This window comes from Eleutherodactylus coqui, chromosome 2 (assembly GCF_035609145.1).
Source record: "Eleutherodactylus coqui strain aEleCoq1 chromosome 2, aEleCoq1.hap1, whole genome shotgun sequence".
In the NCBI taxonomy this organism is placed as follows: Eukaryota; Metazoa; Chordata; class Amphibia; order Anura; family Eleutherodactylidae; genus Eleutherodactylus; species Eleutherodactylus coqui.
The window spans coordinates 286989243-287015583 of NC_089838.1; the positions used below are offsets into that span (position 1 = coordinate 286989243).

General features: G+C 44.9%; 1 protein-coding gene across 1 annotated transcript; it reads right to left on the bottom strand.

The window, feature by feature from the left end:
* Positions 1-63: 63 nt before the first annotated feature.
* Positions 64-22449, bottom strand: RETSAT (retinol saturase). The gene is made up of 11 exons (XM_066593171.1): positions 22242-22449; positions 18693-18875; positions 18341-18582; positions 17872-18073; positions 15412-15609; positions 14197-14319; positions 13204-13342; positions 9970-10079; positions 6745-6911; positions 5804-5963; positions 64-3123 (listed from the first exon to the last, which is right to left on the bottom strand). The coding sequence occupies exons 1-11, from the start codon at positions 22396-22398 to the stop codon at positions 2978-2980; spliced, it is 1827 nt and encodes a 608-aa protein (XP_066449268.1). The 5' UTR covers positions 22399-22449; the 3' UTR covers positions 64-2977.
* Positions 22450-26341: the final 3892 nt, after the last annotated feature.

Genomic DNA, 26341 nt, shown 5'->3' on the forward strand with positions numbered 1-26341 from the left:
AACGCAGTGCATGGTCAGAAGAGAAGAAGAATCGGCACCGTGTATACAAGAGAGAACACGCTATACAAAAATTTTATTTTATTTATAGAAACAATTTACAATCAGTTATCATCAGAAAATCATTAGAAGCAGGTAGGAGTTTTCCCTTTGGGATCATTTAGACAGCGCTCAGACTGTAACATGACCGCACGGGCCTTACCAGTCCAATCCTAATACACCTAGTGCCATTATAAATCTCATACTTGACATTTCAATTTTCATGTGACTTTAAAAAAAAAAAAAAAAAAAAAAAAAAATCAAAAACTTTTGTACAATCAGAGACGTAACTGTAAGCCAGTGTTTCTCAACTCCGGTCCTCAGGGACCCCCAACAGGTCATGTTTTCAGGATATCCTATAGTAAGAACACCTGTGGCAATGTCTGAGGCACCGACAATAATTACATCACCTGTGCAATACTGAGGAGATCCTGAAAACATGACCTGTTGGGGTGCCGATGTGGTCGCTCAGGTCACCAGCTTGTAGGGAAGACACAGACAGATTAGGGCTGGAGGTTATCGCCCCCGTTAGCTCCACCCGCCAGGTAGTCTGTCTCTGTTCAGCAGCATCTTGTGGAGCTACATGCATCATCCTCCTCCTGGCTCCGTCTCCTTCCCGCTGATGTTCTGAGGCGCCGCTGTCAGCCAATCGACACCCCTGCAACACGATCCCTTATGATTCCTCAAGACTTTTAGGTCGCTCCTGTGGTGTCCGTTATGACGTACTTCCATGATCATCGGATGCTCTAACAGCCAATCGTAGAGCACTTTGCGGGCGTGTTAAAAACCTGCTTTTGTTCTTCCAACAGCCAAATTATATACTTCTGTACCCATGGCGGAGAAATGAGCGACCAAACAAGTGGAATGACGAGAAATTCAAACGATGATCTATACGTGTAAACAGTCATCGTTTGAAAGCAAATGAGTGATTCACTCGGGCGAAAGATTTCTTGCTCTGTTTGAAAGCACCTTAGGGTTTGCCCCTGGTTTTTATGAGCTTGGTTCTGGGGCTGTAGTTATGGAATGTGCTTGGTTCTGGCATTGTATCTATGCACTATAGTTACCTTATGAACTTGGTTCTGATGCTGTATTTATATTAGGAGCTTGATTCTGTTACAGTATTTATTCACCCAGCTGTTCTGGTGTGTTGCTATCTTGCAGCACAAGCAGAATCCAGGCAGATTGTCTATCAGTGCAATATATACTGCATTTTTTTGAAGGGGGTGCACCAAAAAAAATTCAGCAAAGGACGCCATCTAACCTAAGTTGGCACTGGCCTGTCTCAGCTTTCCTAACATTTCTGTTTTTTCATTTTGGTAAATATTTTCATTCCACATAAAATTACAATTCTGGTACATTTTTTTTTATAACTGTGTATTGTGTCGTTCCTCAGTTATTTCCCTTGGAAACATATGAATAAATTGACAACCTGGCTGTTACATTCTCATTGCCCAATGAGTGTGCACACATCCCTATCAACAATCCCTATCAACAAGGGGAATAGTAAGGACAGAACGACACACCCTGTGGCAAGTGGAACAGTAATCTCCAGTTGTCAATTTATTCATAAATTTCCAATAGGAATAACAAAAAAACTTTTTTTTTTTTTTAAAGATACTCCAAAAATGTTATTTCATGTGTAACGAATGTACTTACTAGAACAAACCAGTCAGGAGAGCTCGTATCAACCCTCTAGTTTGGGGAAAAAATTCTGTCCTGGGACCAGAGGGAAGGGAGGTATATTACCTGAAAGTGTTCTTCTCTGCCAGACTTCCGATCCACCGATTCCAGATCCCGTTTTTGTCAGTCTAAGATGGCCGACATATTCTTCAGACGAGCCTTCCCAATTCCTCAGAATGCATTGCTAGTGTTACTCTACTAATTCACTATATCTGCTCTCTGATTAGTCAGGACTAGAGATGAGCGAACGTACTCGTTTCGAGTACTTACGCACCCGAGTACCGCCATTTTCGAGTACTTCAGTACTCGGGTGAAAAGATTCGGGGGGCGGGGAGAGGCGTGGCGGTGCGGGGGGTAGCAGCGGGGAACAGGGGGGAGCCCTCTTTCTTTCCCTCTCCCCCCCACTCCCCACTGCTACCCCCCGTGCCGCCACGGCGCCCCCCGAATTTTTTCGCCCGAGTACGGAAGTACTCGGAAATCGCGGTATTCGGGCGAAAAAGGGGCGTGGCTGAGCACGTTCGCTCATCTCTAGTCAGGACTACTCATGTGATCATCACTGACCAATCACAGCAGTATATAGTGTGCATTAGATAGTCACAAAATTGCAGCTGCCATCTTGGATGGCCAAAAACAGAACGGGAAACCAGTGGACCGGAAAGGAGGCAGAGAAGAACAACTGCAGGTAATATAGCCCCTCCTGTCCGGGACAGAATTTTGTCTGGGGAGTCGCCTTGAACACTTCCTTTAAGTTGCACTCTGGTAGACCTGAATGAGCAAGTCTTGGCAGACCCATCTTTATTCCCTTATACTGGAGTACGATTATTCCGTGGTCTTCGATTCTTTTAGAGGATGACCCCCAACATAGAGCAGCAATTTAAATAGTTTTTTTTTAATAGCATAGTTGCATAATTAACTATATTTTGGCATGAACCTGTTTAATGCTGATGGCTACAATCACTTTTACAGGATTTGTCCCCAAAAAACATGTCCTGTGCGAAAAAACAATGGTAGGGATTTCCCGATGAAGCTTCTGCGCAGCACCTCGACTGTATCTACGTATTCTACTGTCCTATAGAGTGCAGATATACAGCCCATAGAGGATGAGGGGCAGAGGGGGCACGTGGCATACAGTCCAAGTAGGGATTGAGGTTACGGAGCACAAGTCCCATGGCGGACAAGCCCAGGTTGGGTCTATGCTACTCAGTCCACTTTACCGGTCAAGGTCCCTTTAGTGCTTGTCTTTTCAGCAGAGTGGGGGTCATCACTCCGTCTTTGTAGCTTTGTTTTTCAGGATCTGTCGTCGCAGTTGGAGGAGGTCTACATAGAGGTTCCGGCCTAAGATTTCAGAGGCGCAGATAACGGCTGCATTCAGAGCCCCGGCAAACCCGGATAGAAAGAGGTCTTGACCTAAGAAAATTGGAAAGGGAAAAGATTTTCATTGAAGGAATTCTTTGGTCCGTCGGGCATTAAAGGGTTATTTCCATTGGAGAAATTTAGGAAGGATATACCATAAATGTCTGATCAATGCCGCTGCCATCTCCGGAGCGAGGGTCTCCCAGCGCTGTCTCACCTGGTGAGGCATCTGCTGGGGCGCATACAGGTGACCACGGAATGAGGAAGTGCCCAGGGTTACAGAGAAAGTGGAGTTTGCTGCGTTGGACTATTTCTGTAATTCCCACAGAAGTGAATAGGAAACAGAAGCACAGCGACCTCTACTGTTTCCATAACTTGACCACCTCTCTGGAAGCAGGTAGGTGCGGGTCCCAGAGGGGAGTTTCCCCTAAGTTCACTTTAGACTTTAAAGGGGTATTCTAGTTATGGGTAAATGTTTTAACTTTTCAGTCATTCACTAGATAGGTGAAAACCATCCTATAATTGGATTACCCATTTAACATACTTGACCTAGTGATGATGAGAAGAGGGTTCCAACCGAAAACATTCTGTGTGATGTAACAGAGTAAGGCTGTTATTACAGTAGTGACTGTGGCGGCCTGTAACGCCTGCGTTTCCTGACAATTACCGGGACGGCAATTAGCGCTATTACACAAACATTAACAGGGGTCAAAACGCTATCTTTTCTCCTTAGGGAGAGTACCTAGACAGTGAGTGAGGAGACTTACCTCTGGGTAATATGCAAATAAGGGAGATGGAATAATACCTCCACAGTACCACCTATTGGAAGGCAGCATTCCTTCAAGCCAAAGTTAGACTCTTTATACAAGCCTTGCAACAATGACTGGGAATTAAAAGCAAAGCCAGACTCCATGTACAGACAGCTGTTGATCAGAAACACTATCTTTTCTCCTTAGGAAGAGCACCTATATGGAGAGTGAGGAGACTCAAAAGGCCATTTATGCTCCTCTCACTTCTGACCCCTGTCCCAGGCCTCTCACTAGCAAAGCCAGACTCCTACTGTACACTGATGAAGGGCAAATACCCTGAAACAGCTGTATGTACATGGGGTCTGGCTTTGCTTTTAATTCTCAGTCATTGTTACAAGGCTTGTATAAAGACTCTAACTTTGGCTTGCAGGAATGTTGCCTTCCAATAGGTGGCACTGTGGAGGTATTATTCCATCTCCCTTTTTTTCAAGCATTAACAGTGATCCTGTAATAGCAGCCTATAGGCCCATTTAAACGTACCGAATAGCGTTGGAAAAAATTTTTAACGGCCAAAAGTGCGTGAAAAAAGTTACGTCTAAACGCGAGCTATCGTGGACTTCTCGTTTGATGCTTTATTTCAGCTGGCATAAAAATCATCAGCGTCTCGTTCACTTATCATTTTATTTAAACGCTCCTCACATTAGCACTGAAGGAGAAGCGAACAATGGTCAACAATGATCTGCCTGTCTAAACATTCTGCACGATTGCGAACAACTGTGAACGAATTAGCGGTGACGTCACACGCTCGTGCAAACGAGTATCGGCTTGCGTAAAAGGGGCCTTAAACATGATTGCATATAGAGCGAATATCATTCAGATAGTCGCTCAGAAAAGCCATTAATGCGACGATTGTTCATTATTGGGTCGCCAAGATACTGGGCATAGAGGGGGATCTCCATGAAAATTCGCTCTCAAGTCATCATACGCAAACAACTGTGACTTTACACCAGACAACTTTTTTTTTTCAATCAGCCAGCGACTATTTTTTTTTGGTAATCCGAAACAAAATGACAAGTGACTTATCGCTTGTCACCCTGTCGGTAGCGATGCTTACACTATCATTTGAATCAGCACTTTATTTACCCTTTCAGGTAATTTTCTTATTACCCCCCCACCAAGCTTGGTACTGATTTTACCGACCTCGGAAGGATGAGTCGACCTTGACCCGGCTACCTGAACCACGCGGGGATTGAACTCGCAACCTTCAGAGCAAAAAGCATATTTGTATAGCCGCATTGAAAGACACTGGGTCAGTACGCTGTCTGCATGCGATCAGTTGCAAAACCGGACAGCGCAAAGACGTGAAAAAAAAATTGTTTATGTGAATAAACGCTAAGTTATTAATTTGTGGCTCTTTAAAGGCGCACGGACAATATCAGTTTTTTCCTGAATTTCATTTCCACCTCTGGCTCACGGTTGTCTTTTTTAACTTTGTCATCGAAGATATTTCTTATGCTGTTCATCGTTTTAACAAATGAAGGATTCTGCTGCAAATAAAAACAGGAGCTGGCGGAAATACCAGATATCCAACAAAGCATGAAAACGCTGCATGTACTCAGTCAGCCAGCAGGGGGCAGCAATAGGATGCTAGTGTCAGGAAGAGGGAAAAAGTTACAAAGGAATGGAGAATCTTTTTCAGTATGGAGGGCTCCACATGGGGTCTATTATACGGTGGATACCCTTCTAGTAGTTGTTTTTCCCACTGGCAGTAAGTTTTGGGTACCTCCAGTATTTCACTAGCAGGTACATCAGCTTCCCACTGCTGTCCGGGAAAGAATTAGCCACTGGAGATCTCCAGTTGTTGGGTCTCTATTCTGGCGGTGGACATGATCTGGTCTCTTATGTACATAGATAAGCCCACATTGTATTAAGACAAGTAATATATGCAGCTTAATGAATGTAAGGAGACGTCGAGCACATCTCACCTGTCATGTAAAGGCCCTTGATAGGAGTCTGAGGTCTCATAGCGATCACCGCTTCAGGTCTCATCTTGGAAATACCGTTGTCTACGCCATAGAACTCTCCTCGTGAGGCACCGAGGTAATGTACATTTGTCAGAGGGGATCCACTGGTGTAACAGTCAATCTACGGAAGGAAGAGAATTGCATCAGGGCATCCAAGAATTATAGAGCTCATTCTGTAGTGAGCAGCTGTGATTAAACTAATGACCTACAGAGGTGATAAGTCAGTCCAGACCTACAAACCTTCCCCCAACACTATATAATGAACTAGCTGATATACCTGGCCTCACCTGAGTTAATTTGATACAGATGTTTATGTGTTCTTTGCACGGAAAATTTTATGAAGTCAATATTACTTTAGAGTAACCAAGGAATAAAATATGTATACACAGAGGAGCGCTAGATTCTCCTCAGGCTGCATGTACCGATGTCCCTCCGCAAAATGTTCCACCCCATCTCATGTAGAACCTAGAGAATGCTTGCGCCAAATTTCACGCTTTTACGACACCGAGAAGTTACATTACATAGGGGTGCCAATACGTTTGCACTTAGCATTGAGTAATCAAGTTGTGACCCCTTTACTTTTCCTATTTAGGACCTAACAAATTATTATCCCAAATTTCATGTTTGTACGACATCGGGAAGTTAGAGAATTAGTGGGGAGTCAGTCAGTCAGTGAGGGCTTTCACCTTTATATGCAATATATATAAGATAGAAGAGGAAACCGAACCCAAAGTCTTTCTGTCTTATGCCCTACTGGCAGCCTTGTTTATTCTCTTTGCGTCCACACAAGGTAGTTCCCACCTCTTATCCACATTTTATTCCCCATTTCCTTCATTCTCATTTACCCCACTCCCGGTGATGGCGGTCTTGAGGACGTTTCCTCTGATGCTGTTCCAACTCACCTTGTCTTTGATTTGAGGGTAGAGCTGAATAGTGGTCTCCAACAGGGCCTCGGCAAATGCCGCCTTCACACTCTCATAGTCTGGTCCCCGTTTCTGTACCTTCTTATTCTTCCACTCCTCAAACCACTCATAGGCGGTGAAAGTCACTATGCTCAGGGTGGACTTTCCTACAGGATGAGTTTCATAGGTTTAGAACCTTTCAAGACCAGTAATTGTTCCCCCCCCCCCTCATTCCGGTGGACATAGCTGTTTTACCACTGTAACCATGTAAAAGCTAATATTTTATGGACCAAATTAGAGTTTAGTTTTTATTTAATAGTATATGTTTTTTTCCCTAAAACATTTAAATTTTACTTTTTATCCACATTTTGTTTCCTTTTTAAAAAAGGTTTCTCTTTTTTACTTTACCGCCTTTAAACTACTCCTTCACCACTAGGGGGAGCTCACTGAGTGCAGATTTAGCCAATTCCCCTTCAACTCCATGCTAATTCTATAAATGTGTTTACTACAGGCTCCCTTTACTGGCAGAAAGCATTATCATTCAATACTACTGCAGTGTAAGATCGGGGAGTAGTTAAAACTGGAATAGTATGGGGACATGGCCGGCTTTAATTATGTGCAGTCCTTACGGTTGCACAGGGCAGCGGATACCAGCTTGTAGAGGGGGGTGCTGGTGGATTTAGGTTGGGAGCGATCACCCTCCTTATGTCCACCCGGCCAGGTGATCGTATTCTTCCATGCGGTGTGCAGCAGCACCTTGTGGAGCTACAGAAATCATCTTCCCTCCTGCTCCGTTTCCTCACCTCTGACGCCTCAGAACATCAAAGGGGAAGAGACAAAGCCGGGAGGAAGTGAGTATATTAAATAAGTAATCTAAATACTGCCTGAGGAAGGGCTTCTGGGGTTAAAAAGATTACTGCTATTTTATGAAGATACAAAGAGGGCACTATTACTTTATGGGGGCAACAAAAGAAGCATCATTACTAGAGATGAGCGAGCGTACTCGGTTCGGGTGTTTTCGCACTCGAGCACCGCTTTTTCCGAGTAACTGACTACTCGGACAAAAAGATTCGGGGGGCGGCGTGGTGGAGCGGGGGGTAGCAGTGGGGAACAGGGGGGAGCTCTCTCTCTCCCCCCCCCCGAATCTTTTCGGCCGAGTAGTCAGTTACTCGGAAAAAGCGGTGCTCGAGTGCGAAAACACCCAAGCCGAGTACGCTCGCTCATCTCTAATCATTACCTTATGAGGGCACAAAAGGGGCACTATTACCTTGTGATTGGCACAAGGGAGAAGTTAACTTATAAAGGGCACAAAGGAGGTACTTGTACCACCTGGAGGTGCAAAGGGGGCACAAGGAGAGCACTATTACCTTATGGGGGCATTGTAACTGTGTGGTACAGAGGGGTTCTAAAGAGGTTATAAATGGCAAAGGGGCACTGAAAAGAAGAGTACTAAAGGAATAATGAATAGCAATTCAGCAAAAGGAGGGCACTGAATAGAAGGACACAACAGGAGCAGTAAATAGCAAATAGACACAGAATTCAGTGCATACTTCTTGCCTCTGCCATTTACTGCCTTTGTATGCCATGTTCTCATCACACAAATAACACATATATAAAAAAAAAGCATGGCATCTTAATGGTTAAATAGAGGGGGACTCTTTTGTCAGCCCATTGGCGCCCCTGCAGCATGATTATTTAGTTCTGCTACTGCATTTATATACGGAGCTTGGTTCTGGTGCTTTCTTTATATACGGAGCTTGTTATGCGCTTGCTGCTTTCTGCACAAGCAGAATACAGCCAGACTGCTCATCAGTGCAATATATACGGTACATATATACTGTTTGTATGATAGCGGAGGGGATGCAAAAAAATAAAAATAAAAAATTTCAGCACAGGGTGCCATCTAACCTACGGCCGGCACTGTATGGAAGCAGTATGGCAGGAGAGGCACTGAAGCAAATAAGAAGGTGACTAATTTGGGGCATCGATGATAAGTAGGACCAGGCAGGCAGAGCTGCAGCCCCCCGTTCTGTAGCGGCTACAGAGAAGATAAAGGGTAAAGTTTTCTACAGGACACAAAGCCTGAACAAGCTTACTTTTACATATATTACTTTTCTCCTCCTGATAGGACGTTGTGGGGGGAGAAAAGGCTGCTGCTGCTGCAGCGGCTCTTCCTGCACTGCTCAAGTTGTTCTTGTATAGTAAAGTCCTTTTCTCTTCTCCCAAGCTCAGTATAAATCAGTAGGAGGGTTGACTACCAAGTGGAGACACTGCAGTGGGAATGGATCTGTCTATGTTAGGTTGTGCTGCTGGGACCTGTAGTACTATGGTTTCTAGCAGCACAATCCACAGGTGTGAAATGATTGTGCTGGCTGGGTGTGGTGATCGACTGCTAACCAATCCCCCAGGTCTTTGCTCACATATAAACCTAGTTCCTGACAGTATCTGACTGGTGTTCAGGGTGAGTAGTCATGTATCCTTGTCCGTTGCAGCTTGCTGTGTGTTTGGTGTCTTGTTGGTTCATATTCTTTTGTATGTTTATTTTCTGTCAGTTTGTTTTGCTGAGTTTGTTTGCTATTTCTGTCCTATGGTGGCCCCTAGGGTCCTCTAGTGGATGTGTCTTGCTAGTGTAGGGACCGCAAGCCACGAGGAGCCTTGTTGTGGCCTTGCGGCTTATGTTCATTGGCCAATGTACGGACCAATTCCTTGTACTTCTATAGCTATATCATCTGCTTGTGTGTACAGGTATGCAAGGTTAGTGTTTTGGTCATTTGTGAGTCCCTATGCTAGGTGTGTCCGTCAGTCCAGTCTGCAGTCCTCTGCCCTCGCTTGTGTTATAAACAGCCTGTTTTGGGCACGTTCATGTGGGCTCTGTGCTTATTTGCCTACACAAATGTAACAGTCTGCTTCTGGCAGAATTCAGCTTTGTGCCCGTGCAGCAGCCTGAAGAACAGCTATTCAGCGGGGGATCTGAGTCGCAGACCACTGCCGATCTGCTATAGATGGCTTATCCTGCAGATTGGCCATTAATAACTGGACAATCCCTGTAATGCTTTGCCATTGCTTAGAATTATTTGGCCACTATGTGGTGCTGTTCATGCAGAGGTTCACAGAACATACCGAACATTGCAGGCTATGTGTGGCCCATGTGCTGGTTACCCCTGCTCTAGCGAGATGTGTGGATTATAGCATACATGTCACACATAAGCCTCTGTAGGAACTTACCTGGACAGCGTTCCTCATGGGTTGGATCTTTAGCAGAAGGGGAGGCGACATAAAACACTGGTATGCGCTGTGGAGCATCCTCAGAGGAAGCGGTGTAAAAGTTTTTCTCTCTGTACCGGAAATGAAGATGCTTCATGAATCAAGCGACACAATGGATGGAATAATGTCTGCAGTATAATTGCTGGTTAACAGGATTAGTACCTCAAATGAATCTATATTTACATGGAGAATCTGGCCTTTTCATTTGTGTGTACCAAGTCACTAGAATTACCCCCTTTGTGACCTGCCTATTTTGTACCTTAAGGACCAAGCGACTTTCATTGCCACCTTGCAAGAGCCATAACCCGTTGAGATAGCTTGTATTTTTTGGGACGAGTTGTATATTTTAATGGCAGCACGTATAATGAGCAAAGAGAAAGGGATGGAAAAAACGTCCAGAAATTCCGCCACTAATTCTGGGTTTTGATTTACAGTGTTCACCAGTCGGTAAACATAACAAGATCTGGATCGGCACAATAATTGCGAGATCATAGATTTTGTAAATGTTTTTTTTCTACTTTTGCACAATAAAAACTGCTTTGAAAGAAAAACAATTGAATCTGCATTGACCCATAACATTTTTATATTTCTGGAGGGCTTGTTTTTTGCAGGAAGGGTTGTAGTTTTTATTGGCATCATTGAGGTACATGTGACTTTTGGGTTGCTTTTTATTGCTTTTTTTGGAAGGCAAACAAAAAAAATTCCGGTTTTACTTTTTTAAAACTATTTTTACGTCGTTCACCAAGCAAGAAAAACAAAATAGTTTCATTGTCTGGGTCCTTATGACCATGGTAATACCCATTATGTGTTACTTTAAATGGATAGACTACAAAAAAAAAGTTTTAAAAAGCAAGTTTTTGTGGGGAAAAAGGCATATTACTATTTAAACTGTATTTTTTTTTGCTTGGACTTAAACTTTATTGAACTGTCCTTAAGGCTACTTTTTAGTCCCTGAAGAGGACTTGCAGAAGTGATTGTTCAACCGATAGTTAGGCATTACTTAGGCTTAGTAGAATGCGCTACCTATTTCAGCAGCCTATTAAACTCTGCAAAAGGCAGGGCCTAATAGGCAGACATGGAGGCCTTGGTCAGGCTTCTTGTTGCTATGGAAACCCATTAGTACCTTGCGCACGTACTGCTGGGTGCTGATGGGTGACAGAGGGTGCTCCCTCCCCCTGTCATCTGCTTACACGCTATAGTTGCTAATGATTGTGGCATGTAAGGGATCAAACTGTCAGGATCTGAGGTTTCTCCCTCCTGGCTGTTGGAACTGGAACCTGGCTGTCAGTAGTCAACCAAGTAAAGCCTGTTAGTGAGGTTAGGAAAAAGGACTATTGTGGTCTCTAAGGGGCTCCTGTTCTTCAGCATGCGCCTAAACCCAGTTATACTGTACAGTAAGGTATATTTGCACTGAGTGATATCTGCCAGGGTGTGTCCTACTGTTCTCCACAGTGTAAGGGTGCGGGCAGACGAGCGTAGGCGTATTTACGTTCGCACGAGCGCAACGTATAATCGCCCGAGCGATCGTTTTTCACCGATCACGACCAGAGCTAGAAAGCGTATTTTTGTTTGTTCCTACTTTGCAAACGGTCTTTTCGGCGATCGAATATGCGTTGGCGCGTATTTTGGTCGCATATGTTCCGGTTTTTTTCGAATTGCCGTTTTTACGCGCCGTAAAATCGCCCATGTGAACGAATACATTCGAAACCATTGCCTCAGATGGTCACGTATATACGTTTGGTCGCAAAAACGCGCCGTTTATGCGCTCGTCTGCCCGCACCCTAAGACAAATATACAGGAGAACCCTGTGCTAGTGCGGAGATGTGATAAGAGAACAAACTGCTTGTGACCGGGCTAATTAGTATGTGGGGTTGCATGAGGTTACGGAGGATTTGTTCACTGCCTTGTGGTAAAGAGGCTTTCCAAGAAGTTGGAGGCTGCTTGCAAGGGTCTGCGGCATCTGTTCACTGCAAGAAGGACAGTATCCTGAGAAATGATTCTACTGCTTTCTTTAAGTGATCGGTGGGCGTCTCAGCACCCGGACCCCACCGATCAAAATTTCTGACGTGTCTGCATGATGTCAAGTGTTTTTTGTTTAAATGACATTTATACTTTAAGTTAAAAAAGTTATTTTAATTGCATACATCATTAAAGCATTTAAAAACTACATACTGTCAGGGTCTCCTAAACCTGATACACAGGAAGCACATATATTAATAATCAAGGAGTGTTCTGATTTTCATAAGCATTTGGCTGACATGTTCTCGCATTGTCTCACTGTCCGACAACCGCTAAAAATACCTTAACGAGTAGCTGCACTTTATAAAAAGTTTTGAAATGTCACAGGAACATGTCAAAAGTTTTGATTGGTGGGGATCCTGCTGCTGAGACCCCCCACTGATCAATCAAATGAAGGGACTGCTGATTCACTCAAGTGCGGTGCTCCTTCGGCTGTCACTGTTGCTTGTCGGCTCCTTTCGGGAGCCGAACACGGATGTGTAGCTCTCTATAAAAGTCTATGTGTCAGTCTTCAGCCTCCAAAAAAGCAGACAGGCAGTGAAGACAGTTGAGAGGGCACAGCACTCAGATGAGCGTTGCAGCCCCTTCATTTGAGTGATCGGCTCGAGTCTCAGTAGCGGGACCCCTACTGATCAAAACTTGAACAAGTCCATCTGACATGTCAAAAATTTTTAAAAAATGCCAGCATTGCAGCTACCACCAGAACACCCAGCTTTCCCAGGATCCTAAATGACTGTTATGCAGGAATACATCTCCTGCTTCAGTATTGGTACACAGCTTGGCAGATTTACCATTTAAGAGTCTGGATATAACTTGAGGGAGCTGTAATGGTGGCCATATGGGTTGCCATTCAACTTCCTCAGAGACAGATATTAAGAAATGGCTGAATAATGCTCTTTAATAGCCTATTTCGGCAAGACAATATGCTTTACTAGATTACAGGGCCTTTAATAATTTGGGAATGCACCAAATGTGTTCTGGAGTGACCCCAGACCAGACTTTCAGACGTTAGAATCATGGAACATTGTAAGCCACATCTCATTCTACACATGAATCCCCCAAACTGCCATAAATGCCCCGTTTTATGCAATTTTTTTTTATATATCCCACCCTTTTATTGATAAGTGTAGTATACCCCAGACATGGTGTATAGAGGTAAATATGGCTGCTACGTACAGTTTCCGCAGGTCGTTGTCTGGAAAGTAATAGTAGTTTGTGGCAGGAAGGTTGAGTTCTTCTTTTGTGCCTTTAATTCCAATAAAGAGACTGAAGCCCCCTTCTCCATGCTGCACCATGCCCAGCTGGGACTGGATCTCTGAGGAGGAGAACAAAGGGTTAAGAATAGAAGTCACAAATGTGGAAGTGAGAAGTAAAGCGACAGCTTGTTATTGCACATGACATATAGTCATATTGTCTGTTCTGTATTGGACATAGTTAATGGAGGATTTTTTTATAGAACAAGTTGGATTTTACTATTGTATTTTGTATTGTAGCGGAGCTGCTAGCACACGCTGCACCGTAAACGTAAACCAAGATAATATATAGGAGGGCAACAGAAATAAAAACTGAAGGTTTAGGAGCCCTCCTCTATTACCCTGTAACAGAAGACCAGACATGCTTATCTTCACCCTTTAAGTGAAGCTCTGCCCTATTCTACCCCTTTTGCACCTCCATTTAAGGGAAACTAGAAGCGGTTCTCCCACTTCTAGCAGTTTTCAGATAGCGCTGTACATTGCACAGTGGCTCTAGTTGGTATTGCAGGCTGAATCCTATTGAAGTGAAGGGGTGCTCAGCCTGCAGTACCAACCCGAGCCACTACACAAGGTACAGAACTGTCTGAAAACACCTAGAAATGGGAAACCCCTTTAAGCCTCTTTACCAATCTGCCTGAGAACAACCCTAAAACTTGCATAAGCTCTGCTCACTTTGTGAGTCGTTTCACCGGACAATCCAATGAAGAATGAGGCAGTTGGGAGGTATACTTGTGTTCTTACAAGGATGTTCTGGAAGTTGTAGAAAATTCTGTAAACTAATGAACACTTTGTGGATTTATAAGAAAAAAAAAAACAACCTAAACATAAAATTATGATCCGATTGGTCACTGTAGGCCACACCTCTATTTTTGAAGTCTATGCAACTTTTAGGGACAAATGAACGGATTCCACTTACCTGGCATGGACCTAATCTCAGGAGGTAGAAGCTTTTCATACGTGTTAAAGATCCCAGCATCAGTAATTATGATAGGAGCAAAAATATTCATGGGGTCCATGCCCTTCCCTCTGACAACAACACCTAGAGAAAGTCACAAACGATTTAGCTCATCAAATGCAGCTAACAAGGTTGTAAGTATTCCTATAGGTTACATTAAACTACTGCAGAAGTAAGATCTATGTAGCGGGACTAGCAATATCGTTGCCATTACAGCTCCTATAAGGCACCCAACATCATGGCATGACTTGGCAGATGTATAGTACTGCGGAGTCTAGAAGGGCATGGCGATAACCGCCTGGGACTGGTAATGGTGGCCATAGATGAGAATATTGGGTTTTTAATGTTCAAAAATTGATTAGAAATTTAAGAAGTTCAGTTCCCTCTCACAAACCAGAGGGGTCATCCAGCCCACCATTAGTCTTGGCTGTCCAAGATGGCTGCAGCAATTTTCCAACAACCTAATTAACACTTGCACTGCTCTCTGATTGGCCAGTGATGCTCACATTGAGCAGCACTGGCCAATCAGAGAGTAGGTATAGTGCATTGGTAGTCTAACACTTTGGGGATTATGTACTCTGAAGATTGGATAGACGAAAGCAGAACCAGAACTGGCAGATTGGAGCATCGGCACAGAAGAACAACTGCAGGTTGTTAATATGCCTCCTGCCTCCTCTGGTCCAGCGACAGAATTAATTTTGACCTGAAATTGGAGGTCCTTTTAATTAATGGGGTTGTCCAGGACTTTGCTATTGATGACCTATCGTCCGGATAGGTCATCAACGTACCTCCACCACTTGTGATCCCTATCAATCAGCTGTCACTGCAGAAAGAGCTAGAAGCATACCAGGTCTGGTTTGCTAATGGCACAGCTTCCACTGAATTCAATGACTGCAGGCATGGTGAACAGACTGGCAAGGGTCCCGAATGGTAGGATCAAATATTGATGACCTATCCCGTTGGGCAGTTGACTTGCAACTGTGCCGCCCAGCATTCAGCATCGACTCTCTACGCTCAATGTCCAATCAGGTAGGGATGGGATGCTGGCCAACCCTAAAAGGAGGACCATGTGTCATTCAGACCACAAGATGCACCAACGTGTTGCGACTTGAGTTTTACAAGTTCTCTAATGACTGACGTAGACGATAGTGTTCGGTGTCTTTGGCTTTTACTTACCACAAGCTCTTTTGTTGCTGTTCACCAGAATCTGCTCTACAGTTGCTCTTGATAGAACAGCTCCACCAGCCTTAACAATTGTAGGTACAAAATGGTAAGTGATTTCACTGGCACCACCAGTTGGATACCAAGCTCCATGCATGTAATGATCAATGAGAACGGCATGTAGAGAAAAGCTGGCCTTGTCTGGGAATACACCTGATGAGACACAAATCACCATTTGGTATTTGGCCAAGCATGAGTAGCAGCAGTGACTCACATTACGGGTTAGAACAGATGCTAAAGCCTAAAACCTCAACATGTACCGATAACCCCAAATAAGATTCCCATTGTGCTCGGAGATTATAGAGTCTGACAGTTCAAGATCTACACCCAATTTATGTCAAAACGCATCAGAATGCTCCACTTGTGCTGCACCTTAAAGAGCATTACCATCTACAGGAAAGGTTAACAAGGCTCCGGAGCATCTGATTTATTAGATGCTCTACTTAAGAGTGAGTATCTTTGAATGGCGGCCAGTCAGCAGCACTTCAGCATCAACAGGTTGTGCCAGAGCCCTCGCTCTTCTCACAATATTCTCTTATGTAAATCAATGATCCGACCTTCGGTTGACCAGCGCTACCTGGCCGGTAACACCTATATCCACACCATTTGTCTGTGCTCTATCCTAAGAGACAGCGCTACTCTTCTCCACAGGTTATACCTGGTAATGCATCTCCTCTGCATTTAAGTACAGGAGGATGAGCTGCAATACCAGACTCAATCTGTGGACAAGAGTGGCGCTATTTATGGTATAAAAGCTGATCCTTCTTTCCAACTCTATATAACTGCTTGAAGGGTACGTCCCCACACAGCTGATTTACTGCAGATTTAAGCTTCCAATTGAATTAAAATTGGAAGGATGAAATCTATTTCACCAAAATTTGCAGTAAGTCAGCTATGGGCAAACGCACCTTAAGCGACTGGAGTGTCCTTGGCCGTTTCCGGACTTCAACCCTATTGAGATGCTGTGGTAGGAACTTATACATACAATCTGTGCTCAAAATTGCCGAGTAGGATATGCAATAAATCTCCGATAGATGTGGATCTCACGTCAGGCATTGGCACAGTAAGGATGCCGGCAGATCCAGGTGGAGAATGAATGAGATGGCCATGCATGTGAGGGACTCGCTCCATTCACTGCTGTTGTAGCTGAGCATGGGGGACCCTGATGCTCCACATAGGTAGTAGGGTCCCGGAAATGAGACCCACATCTATTGGACTTTTGTGGCATATCCTACTGTTAGTGACATAGGAGTCTTAATACCTTGACCAAAGTAGAAGCCGGAAGCACCCATGTTTGTTATATATCTCTAATGCCATAACGCTGATTGTCTGCTTATCTACGGTTTGCTAATAGACACACCCTTACCAATATCAGCAAGTCCCAACAATGCCAACATTCAGATTTATTGTGGACACAGAATTCTTGTGTGCAAGTCTTCCAGGAATTCATAGTGACTGGTTAAAGGGAAACGGTCATCAGGATTTTGGACTAAAACCTACATTATATCGCTCACAATCATATTTAATGCACCGCAGACACGCCTGTACTTTTATAACGTAGTGCCTAGTATGCAAATACTCTTGTTTCTGATCCTGTCCTGTCAGTAGATGCCTGCCCACCCCTGCCGTCAGTGCAAATCACAGTGAAGTCCTGCGCTTGCCTTTGCCCCCATTGGAAACCACTATGTAAATGCCCTTGTTTTGAATCACAGGGTTCGCCCACCTGTGCTTCCCCTCCAAATAAAATGTAATAAAAGTTATACAATACATTTTATGCACCCAAAAATGGTACCAATAAAAACTACAGTTCGTCATGAAAAAAAAAACAAAAAACAAGGCCTCATACAGCCATACTGACAGAAAGAAAAAAAAATTAGGGCTTTTGAAAAGTGGAGATGAAAATCCCCCCCAAATTATTGTGTCCTTATGGCCAAAATAGGCAGTGTCCTTAGGGATAGGTCGTCAAAAATTGATTGACGTGGTCCGTCATTCGGAATCCCTGACGATCAGTTGATTGAAAGGACAGTGGTTCTTGGATGAGCGCTGCTTTCATTTCAGTTTATACCAGGCATAGCACCGTATATGGTATAGTGGCTGTGCCTAGTATTACAGCCCACTTCCATCCACTTGAATAGGACTGAGCCACTTTCAGGCCATGTATATGACATCACAGGCCTGAGAAGAGGCTGCCGCGCTCACCAGAGCAATCAGCTGATTGTTGTCTATCCTGGATGGCGGACTCTGCCGATCAACTACTGATGATCTATCCTTAGCATAGGTCATCAATAGAATATAGTTCTAGAAAACCCCTATAAAAGGTCCAAATCCTGATGACAGGTTCCCTTTAAATGGCTTCCTATAATATTCCAATACAATCTGTATATTATGTGCATCACATCTGCTATGGTCACTTACCATATGTCCCAAATATGTAGCTTAGTACAGTCTGTAATTCTTTGTTGCTGGTGAATTCACTGACAACATCACTTACACTCCGTGAAGCATAACGGAAAAATGGGGAGATCCAATTCAGTAGGCCGGTGCGAATCAGTAACCGGGAGATTGGCAAGGGGAGCATCTTTAGGATGACCATGTCTTTAACCCGTCCAGACACTTTCTGCAATAAGAACAGAATGTTCATTTTACCTGAAGCAGAAATTCAATCTTTTTCTTTTACTACCAGAACCCCCAAAATATCAGAAAAAGTTTGTGACTAATGGGTTTACTTATTTTACAGTACGTCATAAGTCACGCAAGTGGGTTTAAGAGGGGGGGGGGGGGGGGGGGAGGCCTAACTTTTGAACTTGGTTGAAAGTTATAGCCTTGTGTAGCTGACCTATAATGATCGGTAACATACTACAAGATATGGGATTATTCTTCTTACCGTCACTAGTTTCATAAAATTTTCAATAACTTTCTCTTCTCCCGGAAATGATTTTTTCAATTCCTCAACAAAGGCTTTTCTCCCATATTTCATGTTATACCGACGGCCATTTTTGGGATCCCCGAGCACCACCACATCAAATGGATTATCCATTAAAGACCACTGCAGTTGTCCATCTGTCAACTGGTCCACCAATATCCGAAATGGAGACTCTTCATTCAGTTGACCAAGGTAATGAATTCCTGAAAGTGACAAAAAGTATAGATGACACAAGTATCTGCTGTATATAATATATCCACCGGTATCTTGCTGCATGTATCATTACATCCAGCCATACTGTCTTCATACTCACCCACATCAAACTCGTAGCCCTTCTCATTGAAGGTGTGGCAGCAGCCACCTAATTTTCCAAGTTGCTCCAGTACCAGTACCCGCTTCCCAGCCCTGGCGAGGAGTGCAGCTACTCCCTGTCCTCCAATTCCGCTACCAATAACTATGGCGTCCAGCTTCTCAGGAACTTTGTCTGGAGAGAACACTGTAAGGAAGAAAAACAGGAACATGGGAATGAGAATGCTACATCCAGAAACAAACCCTCAAAACAAAGGTTGACTCAGAGTGGTTTCTCGTTTGTGTTGGAACCTCGGGCTGGAGGTTCCGCTGCAGATCCAGGCAGCTGGGCGGAAAACGGGCTGACCCTATTATAGTCAACGGGGTCATTAGGCGCTGTTTAGTTCCATTCAGATGCAGGATTCCCCTTTCCTGCTTCCCGAACGGAGCAGAAAAGCGGAATCCCCAGCGCAGGCGTGAAAGCACCCTCGTCTGATGTAGAAAAAAAAAGTGCTTCCTCGATTTCATTAAAGAGAGCGCCAGTCTTGTCTAAATGTTTCACCTCAGCACCGTTCATGTAAAAGGAGATAAGCTGCAATACCGGACATACTGAGAAAAGTTGCGCTGTTTCTAACAAAAGAAAACAAACTAAGAACAGACCGACCCAACTAATTGTTCTGTAGAGAAATGCGAAAGTGATATTCAGTGAGGCCCTGCAAACACCATGGCCAAAGATCACCTTACCAATCACTCGAATATTCATTCCCAACCATTGGCCGATGTCAAATAGGCCCACGGACAGCTGGCAACAGCTTAAAGGGGACCCGGTCATCAAGTTTATACAATGCAATCCACGATAAACCTTTAACGGCGCTGCTAGCGATCTCATTACTTGGTTTTGTAATACGTAACCCGGTATCTTTACAATCTGCTTTTGAAGTTTTCCCGCACTGTAGTCTGATGAGCTGAAGAGAGTCAGATTTTTCGTCAGCGCCGCTCCGGCATGCCTCTGTTCTTGATTGGCATGCATACTGACTCCTACGTTGTAATTCCGCACAGGTGCCATAGCAATCCCTACCCACGATTTCTTGCGATTGTATGGTCATGCGCACAGAGTTTGCCATCACACATTCATTTACAATATTGCGATTCGCAGTGTGTAGCCCTAGCCTCATTTTTGGAATTTGCCTGCATGGACATTTCTGCATCATTAAGTCATCCCTATGGGGTTCAATTCTGCATCAGCTAAAATTCCGCATTGGAAAAGCTTTCTGCTGCGGAATTAAGGACGTCTTGCGGAATAGTTGTTGCGGATTTCTAACATACAAGGGATGTAATTCTGCAATTAAAGTTTGTGGGAAGAAAAATGCAAAAACGCTTCCATAAGACTTTCCGCAGAACGCATTCTGCAATTAAAAATGAACGAAAATCCGCATTAACTGACAAAATCTGCATCCGCGCTGCGTCCTGCGGACAATTCCATCCCGTGACGGGTCCCACTAGTGTACGTTTACACGTCGCTGATCAGTTGTAGATTTTGTCTCAGAACTGCGGAAGATTTCTTCCTTGCAGTTGAACTAAAAGTGAACGGGTGAAATCTGCTGCAGATCTGTACCAAAATCTGCAGCTAGTCAGTGGTGTGTGAACGCACCCTTAGGCTGGCTGCACATGGGCGCAAGCGCATTTACACGCATTTGGGCTGCATATTTGGCGTTGTATTTTCGTGTGCGCGTTTTACTGTGTTTTTTCCTGTAGTAAAAAAAAAACAACAAAAAAAACAAACAAACAAACAAAAAAAAACACACACACACACAAGCACGCTCCCATTGATTTCAATGTGCAAATTTGCTTAATATGTTTATGCGCAAGAATTGAGTTTGCCGCGTTGGTTTTTTTGCGCAAATGTAATGCATGTGCAAACTACTATCTTGTGAATTAACCCATTGAAATCAATGGGTTCTATTCACTGTAAATTCCCCATCAGCCATTTCTGTCCATTTTTGCCTTCATTGCTATTATTTTCTATTGCGGTACAATTCAGTATTTACACAGTAGAGAATAAAACCAACAGCAGCAAATATGGGGGCAGATGAGCGTATTGTAACACGTCCGTAATATGGATTCGCATTCCGGACAGGTTACAGATGATATTACAACCGTCTGTCATTGTTCTTTCTTTCTACCGGACAAACACGGATTCGTATTTTCACAATAGAAAAGAATACCAATATGGAGGCAAAAATGCGAAAAGAGAAACAAAACAAAAAAACGGTCATGCTGCATTTTTAAAAAACAGCCCCGAAAACTACGGCCATGTGAACAGATGCGTAGACTTATATTAGCTTCGTGTTACGGTGCGCAAAACACGGACCAGATATGGAGTTGAAATACGCTTGTCTAAAAGCGGCCTGACGTACGGTAGTAGTGATATCAGTAACAGATCCGTATTCCGGACGGATGACAAGACCCTCCGCCTGCCCCCACTTTGGGATTGTCCCACGTGGCAATTTGTCAGCAGGAATATCTGCAACCGTTTCCATCTGAACGGGGCTTACAGAAATCCGCGCTGCAGAAACACTTCCACTCACACGGACGGAACGGATGTTCCGTTGTAGAATACACCCAAACAGACACACGGACTGCGGTGCTTTTACACGGGACGACAGATGCCAACAGCGATAATCATCCCATGCTGTTACACAGGAACGAGCCTCACTAGTGGATGGAGGCGGACCGGCTGGGATCGTTCCAGCCGCCCGCCTCATTCACAGTAAACAGACCGCCGTTCATAAGTGACCGACTGCCCGTTTACACGGCACAATTGCAGAAACTGAACGCCGAACGACTTCTCGCTTGCCATTCAGGCGCTGCATACATTTACGCTGAACGATAATCGCTCTGATTCTCGCAGGAATCCGAATGATCGTTCCGTGTAAAAGCTCCTTTACCAGTGAGATCTGTTGCCCCCTTATGTTAGATACAGGAATTGCAAGCATCGCCCATAATGCACTCGCCAGCAGCGTGCAATCCTTCTGTCACATGACTGTGACAATGAATGACAGAGGAATGCAAAACACAGGAAGTCGGCAGCCGGGGTATTCACTTACTTTCCATCCAGAGTCTACGGTACTACGTGCGGTCTCAGCACCTACGATCATCGCTCCGTCTGAATGGGCCTTTACACAGTCTCAGGAAATACAAGTTTGTTAGATGTAGTTGAGCTGAGTTTGCTGTGCAACGCTGGGTTTCTACATAAGACTAAATTCACATCTGCGCTAGCGATTCCGTTTTCCGGCTCCGTTATGGATCCGTCCCAGAACCCAACCGAACTACCGAATGGACCTATTGACTACAACGGGGTGCGTTCGGTTCCTGCCCCGGTTCACCCGACAAAAAAGTCTTGCATGCACAACTTTTTTGTCCGGCATTTCGCCTAAACATTAACAGAATTTAACGAGACGCACAAACGACGAAGCCTGAAATGATTATACAGTTCGGCTCTGCTACATCTGTCCACCTGATCATTCGCTCTTGCAATCATTCACAGCCAGCAGCACAGCTTGCATCGCATTACCGTTCTTGATCACCTTCCTCTTCATCGCCTTATCGAACACAACAGGTCCTGGCGGTCTCCTGGTGTCCGTGGCGAATGGGTTCGGCCCTCGATTTCCCAGCCATGACTTTACGATGATGAAGATGAGGATGAAGCCGGCTATGAAGTAGAGCCACATGTCTGCAAGCCTCTGTGTGCTGCTGTGAGTCCGCCCGCCTCTGTGCTCCTCTTGTACACACAGGGATTGGGGCTGGACGTGACGTGAGACTCCACCTATTCCACCATCCACCCTGCTAGGCATACAGTGCCAACCAGGGCAAGGGGACCAAGGGGCTGCGTGCCAACTGTACCTCATGCCATCTTCTGTAAGGTGTAACAAAGTCCGACTCCTCGTAACATTGTGAAATCTGATAGGATTATTATATTATTATATTCATTGAAGATTGTAGTCACTCGCTGGCATCAGTGGAGAATGACCCCCATCATCATCATCATCCGTGTCGCCAACGCTAATAGTTTACTTATTGCAAGATAACCTGTGACTCTTTTCAGCTTATTTCAAAATACGATTTGATTTTATGAATGTTGCAACATTTGTGGCTATTTTTATTTTACAGTATCAATTTCAGGTGACGGCGGCAGAAACGGGCCGATGTAGCAGAGCTGAGGTTGTTGGAGCTTTCAGACGAGCATATTGTAATATACGGATCGGTGTTACAGACGTGTTATAGAGGACGTTACAACCGGGTGTCATCAGTATTTTATTTTGCCTCCGTATATATTTTTTTCTACTGGACAAATAATGATCCGTATTTACCCAAAATCGAAATACGGCCGCGAAAACGCAAAAAATAGGGTTTTAAAAAACAGCTGTGAAAAATATGGCCATTTGAGTAGATATTTACATTAGCTCGGAGTAACACGGGCCAAATACGGAACTAAAATATGCCAGTCTGAAAGAGGCCTAAGGCCGGGGACACATGAGCGCAAGATTACCGCGTATTATGTGTGCGCTAATTCACAGGCAATGAAATACATCGCCTTGTGCTGGTTCGCAAAAATGTGTTGTAAAAATTGCGTAATACACGAGAGCAAAACAAAACGCAGCATGTTCTATTTTGTGGTGTATTAGGCGTGAGAGAGCCCATTGTTCTCTAAGGGCGTGTAATAAATGCCGCGAATACGCAATGACAGTGCATGTGGGCAGCGTATATACACGCCGTGGCAAAGCGACAGCATGGGAAGTTTAAATAGAAAAAAACAAGACGACTGCGCATTACAGCGTGCATGAGATACGCTGTCATGCGCAGTACAATATCACTGCCATATGTGGCGATAGGCCGGCTCATCACCCGTTCCACAACGGTAAAATCTTGTGTGACTCACGCAGGGTTTTACGCATACGGCTGTGTGAGCCCGGTCTTATGGTCCATTTACACGGGACAAATGTCGGGCAAACAATGTGTGTCCTCGCTCCTGCAGGGCAGCTGGCAGAGCCGTCTCGCTCACAGAGCGGCCAGCAGGGGGGCGGTGAGGCTGCAGGAGATTTCTCTCCTCTTGCTCCCCTCTCTATTGATATAACACAGTGGCTGTTCAGTACTGAACGGCTGCTATTTACACCGAGTGATCAGCTCATCATTCAGTGTAAATAGCAGCTGTTCAGTATTGAACAGCTGCTATGTTAAGTCAATAGAGAGGGACAGGGGAGCGGAAATCTCCTGCAGCCGCCCCACTGAGAGCCAGCGATACTATCTCCTGTGCAGCAGCAGAGCTAGTATGTGTGGGGACAAGTGTTGGGCATCGTTTGCCCGACACTCATCCCATCTGAAAGGGCCTTTGGATGGTATCACAGTACATGAAAAGGTTTTGGTAAGAGCAGACAAAGATTGGATCCAACAAGTCGGTGATAGTGACACCTACTGCGCCAATTTGAGATTAGAATGGTACATATGGAATGATAACCTTGGGGCAACCTGCTGAGGCATATAAGACCCCTCATGGCTGCCGTGGTATTACACGTATACAAGGTGTCCTGTGGGATCTGGCACCAAGATGGTAGCAGCAGATCCTTTAAGGGGTTTCATTATACTGTTGGAGGCACAGAAGAGGCTGTATTACTTTGTGGCTGCAAGGAGGGGTTTCTATTATGTTGTGGGGGCACAGAGGGCGTCTGCTACTTTGTGGGAGCACAGAGGGGGGCGCTATTAGTTTGTAGGGCATGAAGGTGGCTTTATAACTTCCATGAAGTGATGCGAGGAGTTTTGAACACAAGAACACCTCACATCTACGGGGACATCGCATGTTTATGAGCACGGTATTAGGCTGATATTGCACTGCCTGTGAGAAGTTAGCCTTAGGCCGCTCTCACACAGGACGCTTTTTACCATGATTAGCGCAGTGTCCCGAGCGCCACTCTAACCGCGGTACACCGCCACTATTGATTTCAATGAGGCCTCACAGACCAGCGCTCGAACTCTGCATTTTTCGAGTGCTATCTGCTCTATTTTATCTTGTTCTAGCGCTTTTTAACGCACCTCATCACCCATGACAGTGCCGGGCTGTGTTAAAAAACGCTGTCAAACGCGGTAACATGCGTTCGAAAACGCTGCATGAAATCACAGTAAAATGCCACAACAAAATAGGCGCGATTTTTTTAAAGCCAAGATTTCTCTCCGTCAAATTTTGGGACTTGTCCTATCTTTTGACGGCACAACACTGGCAGCTCCATAGTTTCCTATGGGAGTCTATGTTAGCCAACCGGCAAAGGGAGGTTAACCATGTCTTTAATTGTTCTGGCGGCTGAGGGATTTCGGGGCTGCGGTGTCAGTGCACTGCGAGACGCCGCAGCCAGCTGGGTAGCTCATGGAAAATACCCGCAACTTGGTCACGGCTATTCTTCGTTCACGCGATTTAGCGCTCCGATATGCGCGATTTTTCAGCGCGGCTATTGGAGTGCTAACATGACGTTTGTGTGAATTAAGCTTTAGGCTGGGGTCACACAGGGCGGATTTCCGCTGGAAAAGCGCAGCTTCAATGTCCGTGGCATTGCGCCGTGGGTTTTGAAGCGGTTCGGCCGCCGACACTCTGCTGCAATTTCTCTCCCCACAGAGAAGAGCGAGGCTGCAGCAGAAAAAAATGGACATGCTGCATCTTTTGATTCCGAGACACAACGCCGATTCCTCCCGGCTTTGCCGCCCCGTGTGGACAAGATCCCGGGATTAGCGGCCACAGCGAAATTCCGCATCTGCCCCGTTTGAACTCAGCCTTAGGGTTTTGATGCAGATCTGCAGCAGATTTCAATTTGAACTCAATTACAAGGGTGAACGCTGTTACACATCTGCGCCAAAATCTGCAGCAAATCAGCGGTGTGAACAGCCTGAATATCTGTGCATTGTCCACACTCCGAGGTCGCCTCGGTTGGTTAAATTCTTTCTCCCCCAGATGGCCGCTGCCATTAACTCCCTGTACTTATGGTAAATACTAGCGTACCCGGGTAAGTGTTAGACCGGATTCACATGGGTGTATTATACAGTGAATACAACCTATTGGTGTCAATGCGTTCGTTCGCATGTGCAGATTTTTCTGCACATTTTGGTCACGTAAAAAAAAAAAACTTGCTCTATAGAGATGAGCGAGTATACTCGCTAAGGCACATTACTCGAGAGAGTAGTGCCTTAGCCGAGTATCTCCCCACTCGTCTCTAAAGATTCGGGGGCCGGTGGGGGGCGGGGAGCGGCGGGGGAGAGCGGGGAGGAACGGAGGGGAGATCTCCCTCTCCCCCCCCCTGTCCCCCCCGCTCACCGCCGCAACTCACCTGTCACCCGCGCCGGCCCCCGAATCTTTAGAGACGAGCAGGGAGATACTCGGCTAAGGCACTACTCGCTTGAGTAATGTGCCTTAGCGAGTATACTTGCTCATCTCTAATCTTTAACTTATTAGACTAATGGCTGGGAGCAGCAGTACGTATTTTTTGGCGTGTGCAAAAAGTGCAGTAAAATCCGCCGATCTGCGTGCAAAAAAAAACAATGTTCATTCTGCAAAAAATTGCATGTTCAAATCCGCATACACTCATTGACTCCGGCCGTAGTTGGCTGATGGGTGACCAGAGCTTTATTTTTCAC

Coding starts and splice junctions, on each gene's coding strand:
- RETSAT (XM_066593171.1), bottom strand. CDS start 22,398: ATGTGGCTCTACTTCATAGCCGGCTTCATCCTCATCTTCATCATCGTA. Junction 18,876..22,241: donor GAGGAAGGTGATCAAGAACG/GTAATGCGATGC, acceptor TCTTCCTTACAG/TGTTCTCTCCAGACAAAGTT. Junction 3,124..5,803: donor CAAGGGCCTTTACATGACAG/GTGAGATGTGCT, acceptor CAATTTTCTTAG/GTCAAGACCTCTTTCTATCC.